Genomic DNA, 21728 nt, shown 5'->3' with positions numbered 1-21728 from the left:
GGCCGTGCGCTTCGCGTGACCTGCGTTACCGAGTGTTTATGGTATAGCTGTACGAGTGCTGCGGGAGGCCGGGGAGGTGATCGAGAGAGGGGCTTGCTCTGCACCATCTGACACCGGTTCAATTAATGATTTTCTAAAGACAGTTTTATGATGTCATGCGAGTTGGAAGCTGTAATTTTGTTGTCAACCTTGTCCTCAGTGTCCTTTCCTCTGGAAAAAGTAGTGAATCATCAACGCAAAAGCGATCTCAGTTTTAATTCACCATGCCTGCTATAATAATAGAAGGAGTTTTAAGGTTAGAATAGCACATAGACGAGATGATAATTATTGCTCTGAAGCTCTTCTGGAGAAGAAGGCAAGACGAAATTTTCCATTAACATTAAAAACAAATACAGAGAAGGTGACCAATAAATGCTTCCACCATGTTACTTCTCCACGATCAAGACACTTGCCTAATCCCAACATCAAATCGTCACACGATTAAAAGTGTGTGAGATCCGATGAACATATAAAAGGTGGCTTTTAGCTGCATAAGTGCTTGATTTAAACGCGCAATTAATAGCTTCACTCAGCTTTACGCTGAAAAGCAAGATCAACAAGGCATGTATCCGAGAGACGTACTGAAGTTTTTACACCAAAGCAGCTTATTAGTGAAACTATGGTGATAACTTTTTCACTTTTAAACAGTTGGTTGAAGGGGAAAAAGAAGTTTGAAGCTATCTGTAAATTCTGGTGTGTGTGTGTGTCTTTGATATAGTTGAGAAGCTAGTGAGTTAAAAAACTTCAAACAACCCTAAAACCCAGGCACATCCATTATTTTAACAATTAACTTTTACTTACCAAGAACATATTTGGTATGTAAAAACATTTAAAAATTGCACACTGATAATGGTCATACAGTGTAGAAAATTTTGTGCTTACTGATTAGGTATCTAGTATAAGTGTTGCCACGTACTTCACCAGAAACCCACCCTGCTCATGACTCGTGTGCAGTCCCTGCAGAGAACTTCCATGGATTCAGAAAAGACAACGTACATAGCTTCTGTAGGTTCAACTATAAATTATGCATTTATATTATACCCAGTGCACACACAGAAACACCATTGCTTGCTGAGGTTTTGCACTTTTAGCAGATTAATTCAGTAAAATACTTAAGAGTACTGGTTAATTTTAAGCCTGTGAAAAATACATTTCAGTACTGGACCCAAATATACTACTTTCTTGTTAGTTTTAGCTATCTTAATTTCTGCTTTTGAAGGAATGTTAATCCAAATAGATTTGATTTTGTTTTGTTGTTGTTTTTTATTTTAATTATATGCCAGGGTTCAACTGTTTTATTTCAGTTTGGTAGCACAGAGTTGGGGTTTTTTTTGTCCTAACTGATCGTAATGACAGCTAAATGTCAGCTTCATTTATATCTTAGCTCAAAATATAAACAGAAAATATACAAAAAGGAAAATGTTTTTGTTACACACTCTGCATTATTTTTGCTGGGTACCTTATGCCAAACAGTTTTGATTCTGCATGTGACTTACAGTCCAAAAGTAGTCCAAAAGCCATACCAATACATTTTTCTGATTAAATGATTTTCAGTATTTCACATCTAGTGCAGAGAAAGCACTGCTATTAAAATAAATGCATACAAAAGGAAAAAAAAAAAAAAAAGGAACATTGTTGAAACGTAATTCCATCAAGAAAAAAAACCCCACAATATTTTTATATAACATTTTGGATATATTTTATGTCAAAACATGATCACCAGTCAAACTAGTGACATCTAAACCCAGTACATTATTGTGACTTCTAAAATAAAAAATCAGAACAAAACTAAATTTATTATAACTCTGCCTGCCTTATACACCATGTGTTGGTGATTTAAACACAACAAAACTCTAGTATTCTCCAAAAGTGTCTACTAAATATAATAAAAAGAATAAGAGAACAATTAACATTTAGTCTGTTACATTAAAAAATTGGATGTACATATTTCTATTGCCTGTTAGCTTTACCTAAGCCTTTTCAACTACTACAAAAATAAAAAGAAAAAAAGAAAACTCATTGTTCAAAGTCAAAAACATTCAAATCAGTTGATACAACATTACGGTACAGTCAACTAACATCATTCAAGGTCTCCTTTTCTCCGAGTATGAGTCCTTAGACCAGTGTTACAAACCTAGTTCAATGCAGTTTCAAAACTGTATGTTAGCTTTGCAAGATCCTGTACTCTACTGATGGCTTCAGAAGAATGGGGTTGTGCTACTTTTGAATCACAGGGCAACCCCAGCCTCTCATTAATTTTATTCAGCACTGTAGTTAGAACAGCATTAAGTTTAGCACAATAACTAAAAAAAAAAAAAAGAAGAAAATAAAAAAAGAATTGGAAGCTAGGTGAAGCTGCCATTTGTGTCAAACAATTGCGATACGCTATACTAAAAAATTCTGAAATATCCACCTGTCCTCACCGCTCTGCCACAAACTAGCAAAGTCAAAAATACAAAAGTCTTCAACTTCTCGTTTTTGCAGAATAAAGCAAAAAAGTCTTTGTGCTCCTTACTACCAGAAGCAAAATATCCTCTGAGTTACCACATGTAATAGCTTCTGGATGTGTCAACTTGGGTTGGCTTGGTCTCTGCAGAACCATCCTTGTCTTTTTCACTGTCACCTTCCCAGAGATTAATAAGTGGAGGGTAGAGCTCATTCAGTGGGATTGATGAGGTCTTTTGCATATATTTTTTCAATGAGTGGTGGTAGTTTTTTCTCTTAAATCTTTTTGCAATATAAACAGAAATGGAGGCAAGGCTGATGACAGCAAACATGGATCCCATTACCGCTGCGAGGGCAGTGCTGGTTTCTTGGTCTGAAATGTCTAGTGCAAAAGCTGCGGTTTTTGTTGTAACATTGACGCAGGACTTCTGTGTTTGCTGATGGATGTTTGACACGGTTAGACACACTTCATAATCCGTAGATGGTTGTAGATGCGTGAGGTTGTATTCATGTACGTCAACTGGGACCCTAGCAGTGTACGTGATGTGAGGGTTGTCGATCTTCATAGTGGCTGATGACCATTTTAAATTGGAAGTCATGACGTTGGAATTAACTTTCCAAGAAACTAAGATGGAATGCGATTCGGCTTGCTTAACATAGATTTTCAGAACCTGGGTCCCATCCAAAAGGGTTCCGTTCACCCGGATAGTAGCGACCCTCGTGTCAGCCCCTTCTATGTTTTGCGCAACACAGGTGTATCTCCCGGAGTCTTCAACCTGGATGTTGGAGATTTCCAAGGTGCCTTCACTACTCAGCTTGTATTTGTCAGAGAGACTTTCGACAGTCACTTTATTGCCGAGAGGAGTGACCCAGTAAATTTCTGGCTCAGGTTCAGCCATGGCCCGACAATCTAAAAACACTGTCATGCCGATGTCCAAGTTTAAGTGATTTGGAAAGGTCTCATGAGAGATCATTGGAAGACACTGTTCATTTGAGTCCTGTATTAACACTTCCTTCACCTGCTGTCCTCTGTATTCTGGAGGCATAGCGCAAAACATGGAGAGAGGTTCCATGAAACGGATATTGGTTTTGTTGGAGTTGATCCAGTGAATGACGCAGTCGCACCTGAGCGGGTTACTGTGGATACTGATCTCGCGCAGGTTTGGAAGGGATTCCACTGTCTTTTGGTAGACTGCATTCAAGGCGTTGTTGTTCAGCATCAGGCTCTCCAGGGCAGGAACGTTGCGAAAGGCCAGGCGATGTATGTAAGACAGCTTTGGGTTGTTGGTGGCTTCAAGCTTTGTAAGTTCAGGCAGGTTGTCAAGCGCATACCTATCAACAGAAACGAGTTCTCCCATATTATTGATTCCAAGCTCTTTCAATCTGAGCATGTTTTTAAAATCACCTTCTTGGATTTTATGAATTGGATTTTTGTTCAGATCCAGGAATTTTAAATTTGGAACTTTCTCAAGTGCAAGCTGAGGAACTTTTACCAATTTGTTGTCATAGAAGGAAAGACTTTCAAGACTATCCAAGCCTACCAAGGCATTGCCAGGAATGTCTGTGAGATACATACCTGCCAAAACCAGGCTCCTTAAATTTGAGAGTGGTTTGAAATTCATATCTAGTATTCCAATCACTGGATTTTCACCGATCATGAGAATCTCTAAGTTAGGAGTAGAATCAAACCAGCGGCTGTCAATAACCTTCAATTTGTTGGAGTTGAGATGTAATCTCAAAAGATTCTTCAGGCCAGAGAAGGCATTTGCAGAAATGCTGCTGATCTGGTTGTGATTTATATATAGCTCCTGAAGATTGCAAAGGTCTTGCAAGCAGTAGTCAGTCATCTCTGTGATCTGGTTTTCCTCCAGGTGCAAAGTAGTAAGTTGAGTGAGATTTGAGAGCCCCACATCTTTGATACTTGTGAAGTTATTTTGTGAAAAATCCAATTCTGTTAAATTAAACAGCTGTTGGAGTTCGTCTGTGGTCTTTGCAATATTGTTGCTTTGTAACAGGAGGACTTGAGTGTCACTGGAAAGGTTGCTGGGGATTTTTGTTAATCGAAGGTCATTGCAGTCAACTGTTGTGGCTTCCCTGTATGTTGACTGTGGTGTAAACCATGGCCTGATTTCACATACACAAAGCTGTGGACATTCATTACTCTGTATGGAAGACTCAGTTAATGAATTCATTAACAATTCTAGCACCAACTGGCAAACAGTTAAGACAACTCTAACCTTCGCCATGCTGGTCACCTACTGAGTTCAGCTCCCCAGCCCCTTAAAACGGCAGCAGACCGAGAGGGTGATTTGTTGTCAGGCAGAAAATGTAAAGCTTAGTGGTTAAGGTGAAAGGATTGGACATCCAGAAGGTGAAGGATAATTTGCTGAGCTCAGAGAAGGCAAGAAATTGTCTGAAGACTCTCAGCTGCAACTCTATGTCCCAGAATCTTCTGCAAATTAGTGTTTGAAGACGTTCCTGAAAACAGATTAAGGAATATGTTACGCTCATCTCATATACACTTCATACATTATTTAATTTCTTCATCCCTTAAAGAATAAATATCTGAAAACAATAATTATTTTAACATTCATCTCTCACAAAAATCCTGATCTGGTATTGTTAGGTGATGTAGGGTTTGGAACTCTATCCTGCTTGGGATTTACATGAGAAAGCTCTTTGATAGTTCCCAAGCGAGTGACTGCAACAATGTATGCAATCATCGGAACATAAAACTTTCAGATACCTTTCAGTTTTACTCCGCAATATTTGTTTGAATGGCTTGAGGAATGCTAAGGATGGGGGATGCGCTTGCAAGCACAGCGAGGTCTCCAGCGAGTGTTCAGAGCGTAATGCCAGTGGGAATTGGGGTGCCAGAGCCGTGCCCGAGGCTCGGAGCTCAGGTCTGTGGAATTTAGGCTCAGGAAGACGGTGGTTTATAAGTTTCTAGCTAAATGCATGTGACCTTTGCCAAAATCCATCCGAGCTAATCAAATCGGTTCCAGATAACAGCTTAGATTTAATGCCACTAAGCACCAAACAATAACAGTGAATTTGATTAAGTGGATGTAGTGTCCTTATTGTAGTGGTTTGTACCACACTGTGCATCATATGCAAACTGCTCACCACGACTCGAAATTGCTGTGTAAACCACACCGTTTACATCTTTTGAGCCTGCAGTTATTCATGCAAATATGTTTAAATTAACCCAACAGGGTCCAAAGTACCTCAGAAAATCTGTTGTGTTGCGACGTACTCAAGCAAAATCTAAGCTCTTAGTAAAATCTTTCCCCTTTTCACTTTATTGAAAAAGTAAGCTCCAGGAAAGAGTTTGTTACCTGCGAACTTATGTATTACTGCTGTTGTAAGAAGCATGGGTACAGCTTTGAGAGTTTCTCTGTGTGTATGTGTACAAATTTGAAATCTAGGGCCTGTGCCAGTAAATACCCTGGCTGCCCGTCTTTCAGCTCCCAAGTATGTTGCTTTGGCGATGGTGATGCTGCATGAAGTGATTTTCTCCCAGCTAGTGCTTGTGGTGGCCATTTCACATGCCCAGCTGTATGCACATCGATATTGGCAGATAAAGCACACCATAAGTCACAGTGAAGGTTAACCAGGTTAGTGCATGTGTTCAGTGACCTTGGAATTAAATAAAAGCATGTGCAAGCAAGGCATGTGACAGATCTGCATAAGGCTGTAAAGAGCAGACCTCTTGAAATTCGAGGCAACGCTGTAAATCTCATGCTCTAATGATTGCAGTTCAGACTTCTCAAACAAGTGTTTTTTTTCTTTTTATGTAACTAAAATAATCAAGTTGTGCTATGGCTGAGATGGAGTACGTAACAGTGATAAATTGTAATGGCAGAAAGCGGGAAATGGCATCTTTTTCAATTAGAACGTAGTGAAGCCTCAATCTAGTCAAAGCACAGAAAAGATACTGCTATATAAAATAATAAAACTAAGTACAGCTTTTAAAAACAGTTTTAAAATAGTCATCTAAATGGTGACAGGAATGCCGTTTATACAACACTTTTACTTCAAAATCTGATCAGCATATTAAAAATGAAATGACAGTATTTTATTTGCTATTATGATACAGTGCTGCAAGTAGAACACACCATGTAACATTTTGATTTTGGCAAGCTGTTACTTGTTCTGTGGTTGTGTTTTGGAGGAAGTGGAACAGGAGTGTTAGCCAGAAAGCATTTGACTGTGTTAAGTTAGATTTTTCTCTCCGGTAGCTGAGACTTCAGTGAGAGCTGAGGAGACGATGCTGAAGGGTGGGAAACAGATATAGAACACAAGAAAAATACTCCTTCTCAAGTAACTTTCAACTGATGGAAGAATTGAATAAGTCATTAACTGCGTTTAGAAAAAAAATCCTAGCTGCACTGTAATAGTAAGGAATATATTAACATAGAGCAACGAGGAGGCTGGCATAAACTGCGTTATGCTGACTTTAATGAATGCTCCTCTCAATAACAATACATCTGTTGCTGACCCAAGCTAGGCAGTTCTAGGAACACTGATGACATCTGAAGTTTAATTGATTTAATTCCAGATTTTTCAAATTTTTCAAATTACAGTATTTGTCTGTTAATAATGCAGGCAGTGATTTCAGCTGGTAAAGATGTGCGGGAGGTGCCAAGCTGCCACCCCGCCTTGTGCAGGGAGATGCCTCTGGTCCAGCCTGGCTCCGCGGGGCACGGCGGTCAGCAGCCTGCACCAAACCCCACGCCACTACGAGAGACGATGCTGCTCCCGGCAGTCAAGCCCCCAGAGTCTCTCCCATAACTTTTTTCTAAGTAGATGAAAAGTCCACGCCTTAGAAAGCTGTGGGCCCTAATGATGTTTTAGTACTGATGTAGTTATATGAATCATGTAATACTTTAAAATTAAAGTGCCCGAAAAAGACTTCAAAGCTGCTTCTAAAATATGTTGGAGCACATCTAGATTTTTGGGGAAAAAAATAATAATCAAATTTGATCCTTGCTTTGTTGAATACTTATATCCTTTTATTTGCACATTACAGTTATTGCTCATCCTTGGTAAGAAGGCATTTCTGGTTTTATTGAATAGAGTTCTGGGTTTATGATCACTGTAAACATATGATTTTACAAGTTATTAGTGACACTTTCTCTTCTCTAGCTATTTTCTGCTGCAAATGGATTTAATTTTCTTTAACTGGAAAATGTTCTTTAGAAATGACCTGCACATTACTGTCTCCAATCTCCCCCAGCCCACGGCAGCTTGGATGAAGCTATAAATGAAAAAGTGTAATCAAGAAGTAAATTCTGATGGGCTACACACGCCCCAGTCCATTTTAGTGCTGTGCTTATGTGAATGGCAGCCCAGAGGCCACCACATGAGGGAAAACCCAAGTCATGGACTTTTGCTTTAGCTACTGCTTATGCTATAAAACCCCATCCGTCGCTCTGATAAAAAACAGAGAGGCAGCCGTTATCGGCGAAAAAGCGCACTGCAGTTTTTTATATAACTAAATAGCAATAGCTGCTTCTGTTCTGCTGTTTATATAGGATACGCTTGACCATCTCAGCTCTCATGTTTGTAAGAGGCAGCTGCCAGCTCTCTGCCCCTGCCGAAGGGTCACCGACAGCTGTCCCTGTGCCCCAGCAGACTCGGCAGCATCGGCAGGACTAGTCCCAGACACTGCTGTGATGGGTACTGTCCAAAGGAATGGAATAGCATGATTTTTTTTGCTACAAGACTATGCTCCTGCAATGTTAGACTCTTACTCAGGTTCTGAAGCCCTATCTAGAATTATAATCACATCTTTCCACATAAACGCAAGACAGGAGAGATGTATGTAGGATTTTATTTTTTATTTTTTTTTATAAGCTGGAGAACAACCAGGTTTTGAAAAGAAAACCTGTGACAGTATGACAGTATGCAGTTCTAAATAGCTGCCAATGAATAATCACCAAGTCCCTGTGGAGAAACCGGGGACGGCTCCTGGGAAAGTTCCCAACTCTCACTGGAATCAGTGAGACTGAATTGAGAAGAATTGGAGTGCTGGTGTCTGCCCCTTTTCTGCCAGACATCTCAGCATTCTGCCCACTGAGATCCTTTTTGTATGAAGTTGTTATTTTTTTAACATAAAACTAATACAGTACATCCCTGGTAGCTGGCTCCAGGCTTTTCGGAGTAAGGGAGAATACCAGTCCTCAAAACCACCCTTAGGACAGAATCATATCACAAAATCTTTTTTTTTTCCTTTTTCTGAAAATGGTATTTAATATGGGTCACGTGATTGAAGGCACTTCTAATTATGTGTTAATAATTTCTTTTAAAAATACCGGGTGAGGAAAAATTTCCCTAAAGAGTAAGAGGGTATTATACTTTCTTTCAGGAGAAACCGAGCTTAGGTGAAGGATAGCTTTTAGCATTCTCTGCCTTCCCTCTCATTTATTAAATTCATATTTCCTGCTGTAGCAAACCACAACGGTCATAACGGCTGTTAACTTGGTATCAACAGGAATAATGGTTAATTTTATACAGGAGATATGGAGGGAATTATTTTAGTAAGGGCTAAATAAATGCATTTTCCAAAGCACTCTTGGCACCCAGTACATTAAGAACCCATGTTCCTGCCAGCCAGCAAACCCTGGCTGCCTGGGCTGTGGGCTTGGTCGTGTTTCTTGGGGGCAGAAAACATAAGCATTGTTCCCTTGCCAGGGAGGTTGTGAAAACTGTTTAATATTGAAAATTTGTTTGGCCCAAGGAACTGTAAGGTGGGTATTTGGTATTATGGAGCAGAAGATCCTTCATTTCAGCTTTCCTGTGGGGTGGAAAGAGGTGTGTGCCGGCACCACAGCCTTGCTGATGGCTTTTAAGAGTTTGTCTCGTTTTTCAGGTGATCCATAGAAAAAGTACGTTTAAGTCCACAATGCAGTAAGAGGAGAACATGAAGGGACAATCATGAAATTACTGTTCATTAAGTGTGCATAGCTAACTTGCCAACTAAAAAAACCCAGATACTAAACAATTTTTTCTTGGTAATATGAAGACAAAGTGTTGCCACTGTCTTGACAACAGTATTAATGATCACCATTAGAAATTAATGGAAAAAAACCCCAACACATTTTGCACATGGATATTTGGATGCCTGTTTTGAAACAGTGATACTACCACAGAAAATCTTCTCTCTCCACAGTTAAGTGGTTCATTCTTGCAAAATTTCTTTTATATTGCAAGCAGCATCGGCACAGGTTTTGGTTGGCAGCCACATGTGCTAAATGTGCCTAGGTAAAAGTTTGAGGGATCAGATACATGAAGAAAATTACCTCGGGCTAAGACAAGCAATTTATTTTGCACTTGCTGTGAGCCAGAAGAACAGCCTGATCTGCAGTACCTACCCATCTCTCCACAGAAACATTTTCATATATTGAGCCTAAGTAATGTAGCTAGTCTTTCGGAAAATTGTCTGTTGTGCTAATGTTCTGCTAATGACTCGTGCAGCTTTCTTGTTCCCCATCATCATCGTTTGTGAAACTACTGCCATCTAAACAGCCCTCATCATCAGTCAGTTTGGGAAAACTTGTCCTTGGGCTGCTGTGTCCTGGATTCAGGTACGTCAGGAAGAAGCGGGTTAGACAGCCCAGCACCTGTGCCCAGGAATCTGGGGCATGCTGCAGTGACCCAGTATTAGTGCCAAGGTGTAAGAACTGGTGAAGCTTCAGCTAGAACGTGGTGCTCGAGAAAACTGAATTCAGGCGGGGATCAGCACAAGGCTTGCTCCACAGCCGGGGAATGGGAGAGCTTGTTCAGAGAGGGGATGCTGAACGACCCTGGCTTGGCTGGCCTGGCAAAGCTCTAGCCTGAAGAGCTACTCATGGTAGAAGCAACACTGGAGATGAGCTGGCCCGTAACGAGCTCAGGCTTAGTTCATTGCAGTCGGGTTAAGACAGTTTGACAAGTTTAAGGAAAGGGTACTGCGTGTGTGTCGGAGGTACAAAGTGCCTTGCCTTGCTTTGAGCTTCAGAAGGGCCTTGGCAGTTCTTTACCTGCCCATTTTCTATAGAGAAGACCTGAGCTATAGGTGCCGTGCCACAGGTGAGCAATAACCCTTGGTCGTGCTTTAGGAGGGACAGGCATTTCAGCAGCGCCAGGTGAATATGTCTGTGCACCCACTAAAGCACATGAGTAAGCGCAATGCGAAAGCTGGTCTGAAGCGTTGTGTCACTAAAATTGGGGCTTACTGCAGTCAAAAGCATCAGTGACCCTGATCATCCTAGAGAAAGAGACTGGACTTGGCCATTGAGTTTAATAACCAGGATACTTCCAGCTAACCTATGGAACGGGCTCCTTTCCCAGGAATCAGATTTGTAAGTCCAGTCCTCCCTATTTAGAAAAATATTGCGGAAACATGCCTGATAGTAAGTCTTTTACACTGAGGTTTTTAGTCTCTGATACCATCAGGAAATAAGCTATTTACAATAATAAGCAAAATACAGAAGAGTCAAGCTGGAAATGATGTGAGTCAGCTGAAAGAGCATACCAAAAAGTGAAAATGGGAGCTGGTTACTAAAAGCAAAGACAAAACCAAGGGCCTGTAGGATGTGAATAATGGTATAAAGCTTCAAAACACATCCTCAGGGTTTTGTAATATTTAAGGTTTGGGCTTTTTTTTTCCTTGCAAATAATGCCTACTTTGTCTTCTTGTCTGTGCACACATTTCGTCAAAATAAAGTCAGTGTTTAATTTTAGGGAAAGCTCTGTTGAGAAGGCGGTTTGCTGTATTTCAAGATGACCTTAGCATGCTTTATCTGTGTTCTTTTGAAAAATACTAGTCTTATCTCCACAGAAAAAACGCGAAGAGCATCCTATTCATAATGCCTGCACTGTAGAAACAGCATATTAAATCTTTAAAATTTGTAATTTATTGGGGTTTATTCCTAAGACTTCTTCATTAAAATATTGATGTAAATATTCCTAAGACTTCTTCATTAAAATATTGATGTAAATATGCAGGAGAAAGAAAAATTATTTTCATTCATACACTGATCTTGAGTAGAAGGAGCTAGATACTGTGCAGAGTACAGCTACTGTATATTGATGGCCCATCAAATCAACCATGGAATTGCAACCCAGCTTCTGTCATCTGTTTGAAAATCTTGTACAAATTACCATTAACAAGTCATATTAGAAACATCAGGAATAATAAGTGCTTTCCAAACAATGGGTTGTCAAATTATATAGTTTCATTTGCTTTTTCTTTAGAGAAGAAAAAAACCCCACCTCATAAACCCATTCAAAAGCCCTGAAAACCTGAAAGGCCAGGTAAATTTGTACGGTAGTAATAATCTTACATTAGAAACCCAATTTATTATCTACTTCCTTACTATGTTGACTATCATAAAATAGATCAATCTTGGGACAACTTGGGCTGGTCTTTTATTGCCCATGACTCTAGTTTCCATGTCCTGCTACGCAGGGTCTACTCTGGCTTGATACGAAGGCAGTAGTAAGGCTTTTATTTCATTTGACGGAGAAGAATCATGTCTGTGATTATTATCTTCATTCCACATAATTACCAGATAAAATTATTTTACGAGATCACCTTTTCGGACAGCTAACCAAATAACTTCCACTGTCAGGTTAGGAGCCGGTTTCACGAGACCTTCCTTGCAGCTCTTCCCTTCTGCACTGAAATGCAGGGCGATACCTGCAGCTGATGGGGGACAAACCACAGGAGAAATGATTCCATTTCCACCTGTACATGCTGTAATGCATTCACCGCCTTCCGTATATATTAGATGCCAGAGAGAATTTAAACCTAATTGGCTTTAGCTTGCACAGTGTCTAAAGTTTACGGAGCATAACTAATTTAGGAAGACCCGTTCCAACTATTTTTTGCATGTAGTGTATCTGCTGGGTGAAGAATGGAAGAGGACCAAGACTGGAGACACACTGCTTTGTCTTCTAATCACATTTGAAGAAATAGAATTCAGTCTTGGCATATCTGGGATCTCAGAATGACATGGAAGGATCAGAACATCTTCTTAGCCATGGGGGCACCTACCTCACGAGGATTTCATACCAGAGCAACTCAGATAATCTCTGCTTCTTACTGTCTCTCAAAATCAGTACAGTGCAAGTGAAAATTGTTGGGGTTTTTTTTTTGGTTTGTATGTTTTTGTGTTGTTTTTTTTTGTTTGTTTGTTTGTTTTAAAGAAAATGAGCTGTAGAAGAGGAACAAGGGCATTAAGAGATTGGGTTGGATATTGGAGTAGAATTTCCTGTTTTGTTTTTTTTTTTTTAACTACTCTTGAGAGCGAAGGCAGCTTGGCTAGTGGAGGTGAAGTATTAATAATAATGAAATAAGGAGCACATGAGAAATATTTTTAACCGTGAGAAACATGGATGCCAGAACTCCAGAGGATTTTCACGAAGCAACAGAAAAATCCTCTTCCTCTATTTTTGCTGACTAGCTTTCTGGCAGTGTGATTATTTTGCTTCCTACACAGTTCTAGATCAAACTCCAGTTTTATGAGTCATTCAGGATCCCCCACAGTTGGGAAAGACCCCGGTGTGTAAGTAGTTGCTACTACCATAAAGGATGCCAAAAAATCCCGTGCTAGAAATGGTAGCCAATAAATAAAAACTGAAATGAGTCGGTATCGCAGTAGGTATTTATAAAATCAACATCATAACACTGGCTGTAGGAAATGCATTGAACTTATTAAAAAATTGTATGTACGCATGCGTGCACAAGTCTATGTAATAAGCCAGCCATCTGTAGCTTCAACTGTTTATCTTCAAGCAAGAAAGAGAGTTCTTTTTCTGGTCCTCATTACACTCTATACTTTGATAATTCCATTTCTTGTGGCTGTACTATGCGTTTAGTTTTCAATTATTAGTGGTTAAGTATTAAACTATATTTTACTGTTAGCCTACTTCTGTATCTGCACAGTTTATACATGTAACGTGCTTACACAGACTTCAGCCCTTAGAATAAAATAGGCTTTTATTATTTTTTTTCCCTAGGAGTTACATGCTTGCAAGATCAAATCCGCTATTTCTGAGCTGTATTTACATATAAGCAACACCTTGCTGTTCACTCAAGACTCTGAACATACCAATAACAAAATAAACATATTTATCATAGGAGGTGCTGAGATCTAATACAAAGGCTGTCAGCACCAAGACAAAGATTTGGAACTCAACCAAGTCGAGATGGGATGGAAGTAATTCCATTAAGTGGCCACAGATTTGGTTTTGGTACTACTCTGAACTAAGGCTTTACTCTGATCTAAGAAAAAAAGTTATTTTCTCTCCAGTTAGATAGCTGTATTACATGGCTGTCCCCTGCATTTTGTTATAAGTCTTTTTGTGGTTTCAAATGGGCTTCTACACAAATTTTTTGCCATTTTTTCTGAAGACCTCCTTCTTTCGTTCACAACTGATACCCAACGTACCATTACACTGTCCTGAGAAAATACACGTTCTATGGAGCATATGCTTTCAATCAGTATTTCATTCCAAAATTGTTCAAGGAGTATTGCTTGGAACGTAGAGCAGGTCGTCTGCCATGTCATCAAGAAAGGAGGGCTCATTCAGCTGAGAATGGTGGAAATGTTAATAGCCTACATTTAGCTATTTCTCGTTATCTCAAGTATCACCTGTATTTTGAGACTTTGTTTCATGCTCAGAGATCACAATCTTGTTTTGAGATGTTTATGAGATAGAGAGATAAAATATGTCATATTTAATGTATTTGTATGTTTAAGAAGAGACCTATAAATTGTTCCTTTAGCTTCAGTCCTCAGTCTTGTCATGGCAAAGTCAGCAGTTTTTCCCCGGATAGGTTTATTTCATAAGTTTTTGCAAATCTTGGAGGTACTAAAATAGCTGCCTATTGCAGAAAACATAGAAGTTATTTCTCTCAAAATGTTGAGTTATTGATGCTTTACAGATAAGTTCTTTACCCAATGAAGCTGATTCATTCAGGGACAGTAATATTTGTATATCCTGGACTTCTTTCACTTGAAGTGGGCAGAAGGATAGAGGAAAACATTTGCCAGTGAATTTATAAAGAACACTTATCTGGTTTTACTCATTGCCTTATAGATGAAACCATTTTAAAGACCTGTTTTCAATCACCTGTTTAAAAAGTTTTTGCAGCTGGTTCACTTAACTGGTTTCATCTATGGGTAAAATAAGTTATTTTGCAATGCCTATTATGAGTGGTGGAGCTCCGTAACTATCAATATTTACTCTATTTCTGTTAGAGTGATGGATCATTTGTAATTTAAACATTTAGCAAGGCCAATCAGTAGCTCATCTGCATCCTAGTAATTATATGCAGCACATTAGCAAGGTGTGCATTTACTAGGTATTTTTGGACTTGCTTAATCAAATAAATTGTATGATGCATGAAATAACAGAAAATGTAGGATTCATTATATCAGTGACAAACACTTTCAAATTACAAAAAGATAATCCAAGCTTTGATTGATATTTTATAAAAAAAACACCCATAAAATGCTCTTCTACCAAATTCTGGACAGGCTCAAGAATTCTCTCTGAACTTTTATGTGTTTCTTAGAAGCTAGTCTGATCTTTCACCATGTTGCTGGCCAACCAAGCCCTCAAACCCACAGAAATCCTGGGCTAGTCCAGGTAGACCAAGCCTTTTGGACCGTATGCAAACCTGGGAGCTGTGGCTGCCTGGGAGCTGGGCTGGCGTCGCAGTGCATGTCCTGGAGGCCCCCCACCCCACCGTAGTGCTGCTGCAGGTGGGGGTTAGTCATGAGTTTAGCGTGAATCCAGCTTTTACATAAAGACAAACTCCAGGCTGCATTTTGCTTGACAACTCGAGTTACATTGACTGTACAAAAGTAGTTATAAGTGAAACAAAATCAGGCATTGAGGAGTATGCGATAGGTCTGACTCCAGGATGGAGGAGAAACCCAGACAACATTTTCCATGAACTGAAACAGCCCCTAGTTGTCTCCACACCATTAATGTTATCTTTAAAACCTGACTGATAAAATAAGGACTAGTGACCTTTGGTGAAGCACTGCAGTGAAAAGGACAAAGACAGCAGCTAGAGATGGAGATCTGGGTTAACTGCATTGTCAGCGGTGGAGTTCCTCCAGCTTTGATGGGTGTTTATTGAAAACAGGGGAGTCTGGGTTTGGTGTCAGCCTGAACCTTCTGCTGTCTTTGGTACTGAGTATGTGTATGTGAAACCAGAACTTGGCATTTCTAGAGGATAATATTCAATATGTGCACAAGCAGCATCAAATGGACGTGCTGGACACAGCTTCCCAGTGCCAGCTGTGCCATTTTTCAGTCCTGCACTTGACTGTCAGACCTCCTTGCTTGTCTACAAAAGTGACCCTGTAGGTGAAGCAAGTGCCTCTCAGCTGACGATGCCGATCTCCCCGCTGGTAGTCCCCAGGGACATGGGGCTGCCCCATCCAGCTGGGACTCAGGCTGCCAGTGGGATGGGGCAGCGATGGCTCCCACCCGCAGCGCTGGAAGAACAAGCTGGTGGGTAGATCCTGCTCTATTCCTGCTCCTGGAGCCCCATGGCATGCAGAGCCCCAGCCACCCCAACACCCCCCTGGGGTTTTACTCCCTTCCCTTGTGAGAAGGCCCCCCCCTGCACAGGGGCTGGTGCTGCCCACCCCTGCCTGGCCAGGCACCGCTGGATGTGGAGAGAGGCTGTACCACACCAGGACCAGTTGAGCCACGGGTGGGAGCAGCCCCACGGGTGTTCGGTAACGCCGGAGTAACCAGCGAGAGGCAAACCCTGCCAGATACCTTGCAGGGGACTTGGCTTCAAAAAGCGGTCAGGACTCCTGCTCTAATCAAAGCTGACAGATGCCGAAATTGCTGGAACCACTAGAGTTTGTTAAATTAAATACCTGGAAACAAGAAGGTTTTAATCCCTAAAATGTCTAAAAGAACCCCAGCCCCAACAGTAATCTTTGCCTCCGGCACTAACGGCACTGCTTCTGTTTGGTAAGTGCCTGGGGAAAATACTGGGCTGTGTCACCACCGAGGACCAAAGGGCGGCACCTCAGCAGAGAGAGTTATGTAGCAAGACCACAGTAGCCAATAAAATAAAGGAAAGAGCTGTTTCTCTATGGCACTTTTATAACTTCTGTGCATTCTCAGTACAGCACCTTGTTAAATATTTCAAGACCGTTACTTACAATTGCTTTGCCCTGTTGTTCTTTAAGTTGAAAAGAAAAGAGAAGAGAAGAAAAAAGCAGTAGGTATCTACTCCATCTCAAATACTTGATCTTTAGAAACTGTGCTCCAGGTAAAAACCAGGTCCTGTTCTTTTGATTCAGCCAGCTGGAAAGTTGAGAAAATGCTGGCTTGTAGCACCACATTATGATCTTATGAATTAGAAGGTGAAGTTATAAGAACATTTTGCAGCAGAATTTAAGAGCAGAGACTAATTCTCTTCCCACTGATGCCAAAGACTTCTGCGGTCTTCAACAGGAGAAGAATTAGGCCAATCCAAAACAGGCCAACCCAGTATTTTCCTTCAGTGCCATATGTAGGAAAATGAAAGATGACATATAAATAGCAAAACAAAATTTGAATAAAATTGTAGGGCTTTAAGCAGCAATGAATAGGAGAATGTGGTCGACAAGAACTTTAATCCGGTACCTCTTAAACTCGTATGGAGGCACGTTCTGTTCCTGACCTTACGAAGTCCATTAGTAACAGCTACAGGATGAGAATCAGACTGGAAAAATCATTGACTAACTCAAGCACACCCTCTGTAGACTGTTTCTTATCAAGGTAGTCTTCTGCGTTCTCCATGCCGAATTTAAGCACTCCGAGTCTTAGAGAAACCCCATTATTTACTAGTTTTATGATATACTGACACAACCCGTTCCTAAGCCAACTTGGTGATTTTCTTTATTCTTGCCCATCTTTCTTCCCCTAGCAGGTACATGGTAACCACAGAGCAAAACTGAGCGAGGGAATATTTTTCAGTGCCCTTTCCTGGATTTCTGCAGATGCTCCCAATGGAGCGGGTGGTGGGGGCTGGCTCCTCCCCACCCCTCCACTCCCCCAGGAGCCCAACAGGCATTGCTAACCCGCGTAACACAACTGGGAGAAAAGCTATTGCAACTCAGATGTTCTGTTTTGCATAGACCTTGCTGTGCTGAAAGTTATTTTTAAGAAAGATGTGTTTTGTATTTCTCAGAGCATTTAAGGCCCGACCCTGCTAATTACTTAACTGCTTTTGACTGAAGCCTAGAATTTATGATTCCTGGGAGCATCATGCATCTCCCACAATGGCCTCCCCAACTGGGAGAAGATGCAGAACTGAGCTGTCCTGAGCCTGAAATGCAGGTTCCCTGTCAAATAACATTACACAAACAGAGAGGAGGAGAAACGGATTTATGTGCTTCCAAAAACTTTACATAGATTTTCTTCAGTTCTGTGTCTGCAAAATGTCTGCCAGGAAAAAATCTGGAGCTTGGCAGGATGAAGCCTCACACGTGTATTGTTCGTGTAACTATGGTAACCTACAAATGCCACCAGTGTTTCCATTTCATACACAAATGAGGGGACAGCTGTGGAGACCACATGTCTGCCAATGGAATAATATATGTGAACTAGGATGGCTTGGTCAGAAAATTACAACTCATTTATATTAATCAGGGCTTCAAAGAACAGTCACCTCCATAGTTAGAAAATGCGCCATAAAAGAAAATTATTTTTATTTCTGAAAACGTTTGGCTCTTCAGTAAACATTTTCAGCATCTTGCTACTTTACTGGTTGAAAAAAAAAAAAAAATAAATGCTGGTAACAACCAGTGTCTTTCTATAAACATCACAACTTTTTTTTTCTTTGGTTTTGCCTTTTTCTGCTGCCTGATCCTAGTCTGAGCCTGACACAAAGCCTGACCTGGGACCAGGCATGTTCCAAGGTGCTTGCCTGGGGAAGTGGCAGATCCAGAAGAGGCAGAAATAATGTAGCATAGAGCTCCAACCCATCTACCAAAGTGAAAAAAAACTTTTTTTACTCACTGATATCATTAAGAGAAATAATAGCTTCAAAACAATTTGTACAAGAAATTAAAAAAAAAAATATTGTTGAAATTAACTTGGAGTTTATATCATCCCTAACAGCAAGAAAAAGAACCGCTGTAGACTCAATAACGCAAATAAATCACCTTTTCAGTAAATATTAAACTACGCAAGCTGCAGTAGCAGTAATACTTGACTGGGGTTATGATTCATCCAAGGTGCTTTAAGTGTCCCTACAAAAAAATAATCAAGAGCTGGTGGCTGCCGCCTGCCTTGGCGGCGGCAGCCTGCTGACAGACAGATGCAGCAGGAATACAGCACGCCGATTAGCAAAAGTTTTTCTGGCTTCTGCAGTGCCACGATACTGTATCGAAGTAAAACAAAAGGCTGCAGCATCACCTCCGCGTGGGCTGCCGCCTCTGCCGCTGTGCTGCGCGTCCCAGCAGCAAGGAGCAGCTCTTCACCTACCAAGGGGTACTTAAGTGTTTATTTATGATATGCTGATGAAAGCTTTAACTAATGCTTATTTCAGCGATCACATTTGGAATGAAACGCATATAGGACTGGTTTGAAACCAGGGCTTCCTAGCCTCCAAGCTGGATCCGCGCCTGCACAGTTGTCTGAGCCCTGGTGAACCAGACTGAACAGAAGTTTCTTTTTGCAGCGTTAAGTTTGGATGCGCTCAGCATTATTCATGTCAATTAAAAGAAGGTCTTTCACAGTTAATGTTGAAAAGTTTTTATCCTTTTACGATTGGTACAACTTGATACAAAAACCTATTTCCTTTAATAATCAGTAGTAGTATTCATGTCTGTTCTAGGTAAATGGAAAATACTTTCTAGTCATCACAGTAACTGGTTTGTTAAAGTCCAAAATGCCTACAGTGAGATATAATTTTGTAGGGAGGGACTACATAAAATTTTATTCGGATAACACTTTAACTTTTACAGCAGAAGTTAAACTTCAGCTCTTGCAAAGCCTGGGTCTCACCCTCCTGGGCCAGGGCAGGGCAGGGGGCTGCAGCGCAGGCGTGTGGACACTGCACGCCCCGGCTGGGCCAGGGGAAGGAGCCCCCACTATGACCTGACATAGCAAACACCCTACCCCTAAACACTTGGTCATCAGGGGGGCTGTGTGCGTTGGTTCTGCTCTCTTTCTGTCAGTGTGTCAGTCCTTTAATTTAAATTTCAACTTGTCAGACTTTTGGATATACTTTGGTAGGACCCTTCAGAGTATGGTTGGGACCAATGTGGTACGTGACGTTGGGCATTTGAAGCACCCGTGAGATCACCTTGCGCACATCTGAACTATTCTGAGGTTTACAGTCTTGCTCAGAAATACCAAGTGTGTTTTATAGGGATCCTTTTAAGCCTGCAAGGAAAAAGACTTAAAGGTTCACAAACTAGTTTGTACAGAGAGGAGCTTGGGAGCTACCGTGCAGCTCCAGGATGGATGCGTGAGCATCCTGCGTGTGATCTCTCGCCTTCGCACGACAGTATTCTGTACTTTGAGTTGGATTCTGTCACTTTTCCTTCCATCGCCCAGTGGGAAAAACGCACCGAACCAGCACTAAGTAACTTGGGGAAGGAGGTAAAAGAGCAGGCCAACATCTGTTGTGTCTCCCCGGCAGGACAGAACCGCCGGCACAATGCGCACTCGCCCGCCCTCAAAGGGGCTTTACGGGGCGGGGGCGAGCCCCCGGCGCTCAATGGCCCCTGACAGCCGGCAGCCCCCAACAAAGGGGAGGCCAGCAGGGCCCTTTGTCCCGCTGCGCGCCCGCGCAGGGAGGGCCCGGGGCTGCGCCGCCCCGCCGCCTGCCCCGTGCATCTTCTAGGCAACCGATTTCCGAAATGAAAATAACGATAAAAAAGCCTCGCTGCGGGCGCGGGCGGCGGAGGCGGCTCGGGCAGAGGAACCCTGCAGCACCCAGCCCCGCCGCGCAGCACCCAGCGGCCGCAGTGCCCCCGCAGCGCGGTGCCCGAGGTGCGGGGCGGCCGCTCGGCCCCGTGGCCCCGCCGGCAGCCGCTCGGGCCGCGGGGGAGGGCGGCGGAGCCGCCGGTGCCGGGCAGCCCCGCTCACACTGCGCCTTTATGCCATTTTCTTAAGGGCTATTGTTACACTGAAGACTCCGTGTCTTTTCACATTCCCCCGTGTGAATGGATGAGGCAAGACATCTGCCGGGATACGCGCCCATTCGCATGCAAATCCGGGCTGGGGGATGCTGGCAGCGCTGCCGCACAGGCGGCCCCGCGCCCCCCCCCCCCCCCCCCCCCGCGCAGGTAACGCGGCCGCCGCCGGGGGACCGAGCCACGCGGTCAGCACAAAAAAAAAAAATCAAAATTATAATTAAAAATAATAATTTAAAAAGGCGCGATTGACAGCAGAACTAAAGCAGGGGGAAGCGGAGCGGCCGGAGCGGGCGATGCGGCAGCCCCCGCTGTGCCGCCGCTACACCGCATCCACCCGCCCCAGCGGCCGCAGGTGCGGGGCCCGGTGCCCCCCGACCCCCGCGTTTGCGGAGGGGGTGTCCTGCTTGCGGGTGGGCATCGCCGCCGGGCGGGGAACCCCGCCGCGACCGTCCCGGCAGCGGCCCGGGGGGGGAGCGGCTCCCCCGGGGGCACGGCCGCCACCGCAAACTTTCCTCTCGCCGGGCCGCCCCCACCCGGGGGTGGCGGTGGGGTGCGGAACGCCCCGCGAGGGTCCCGCAAATCCGGCTCCCTCCCTGGAGAGCTCGGCGGAGGCACTTACCGGCGGCCGCTCCCCGGGGGCTACGGGGGGCGGCACATGGGCTGCTGCTTCCCCCCGCGGGCGGGCTGGCGGTGCCTTAGAGAACGGGGTAGGGATGGAGCCCTTCCTCTTCCTCCTCTTGCTCCGCTAAGGGGCGGGCAGCGGCGGCGGGAGGCTGCGGTGCCAGTGCCCGGTGCCCACCGCCCGCTCTGAGCCGCCGCCAGCGCGCACCTGGGTAGGCGCTGCCGGTCAGCTGATGGGCTGCGCTCCCATTGGCTGCCCCGGCACCATCTGCGAGGGGCGGGGCGTGAGGGGGGGCGGAGCGTGGAGGGGCGGGGCGGGGCGGGACCCCTCCCCTTAACGCTCCGCCCCCCACGCTCCGCCCCCAGCCTTACGGGTGAGCTCCACCATTAGGTTTCAGAGTTAACAGCTCCAAGAAGAAGTTGCCCGCACATCCCCCCCGCCCCCTCATTCCCACTGCCTATTGA

General features: G+C 43.1%; 1 protein-coding gene across 1 annotated transcript; it reads right to left on the bottom strand.

Moving 5' to 3' along the window:
• Positions 1-236: 236 nt before the first annotated feature.
• On the bottom strand, positions 237-21480 carry LRRN1 (leucine rich repeat neuronal 1). Its single transcript, XM_055709888.1, has 2 exons — positions 21262-21480; positions 237-4962 (listed from the first exon to the last, which is right to left on the bottom strand). Exon 2 carries the CDS (start codon positions 4728-4730, stop codon positions 2580-2582), a length of 2151 nt encoding a protein of 716 aa, XP_055565863.1. The 5' UTR covers positions 4731-4962; positions 21262-21480; the 3' UTR covers positions 237-2579.
• Between the last annotated feature and the right edge of the window lie 248 nt (positions 21481-21728).

The sequence above is a fragment of the Falco cherrug genome, chromosome 4 (assembly GCF_023634085.1).
Source record: "Falco cherrug isolate bFalChe1 chromosome 4, bFalChe1.pri, whole genome shotgun sequence".
In the NCBI taxonomy this organism is placed as follows: domain Eukaryota; kingdom Metazoa; phylum Chordata; class Aves; order Falconiformes; family Falconidae; genus Falco; species Falco cherrug.
This window is presented reverse-complemented; position numbering and strand designations above follow the sequence as displayed.

What these genes read in the sequence shown, in the direction of transcription:
- LRRN1 (XM_055709888.1), bottom strand. Translation starts at nt 4,730, where the DNA reads ATGGCGAAGGTTAGAGTTGTCTTAACTGTTTGCCAGTTGGTGCTAGAA.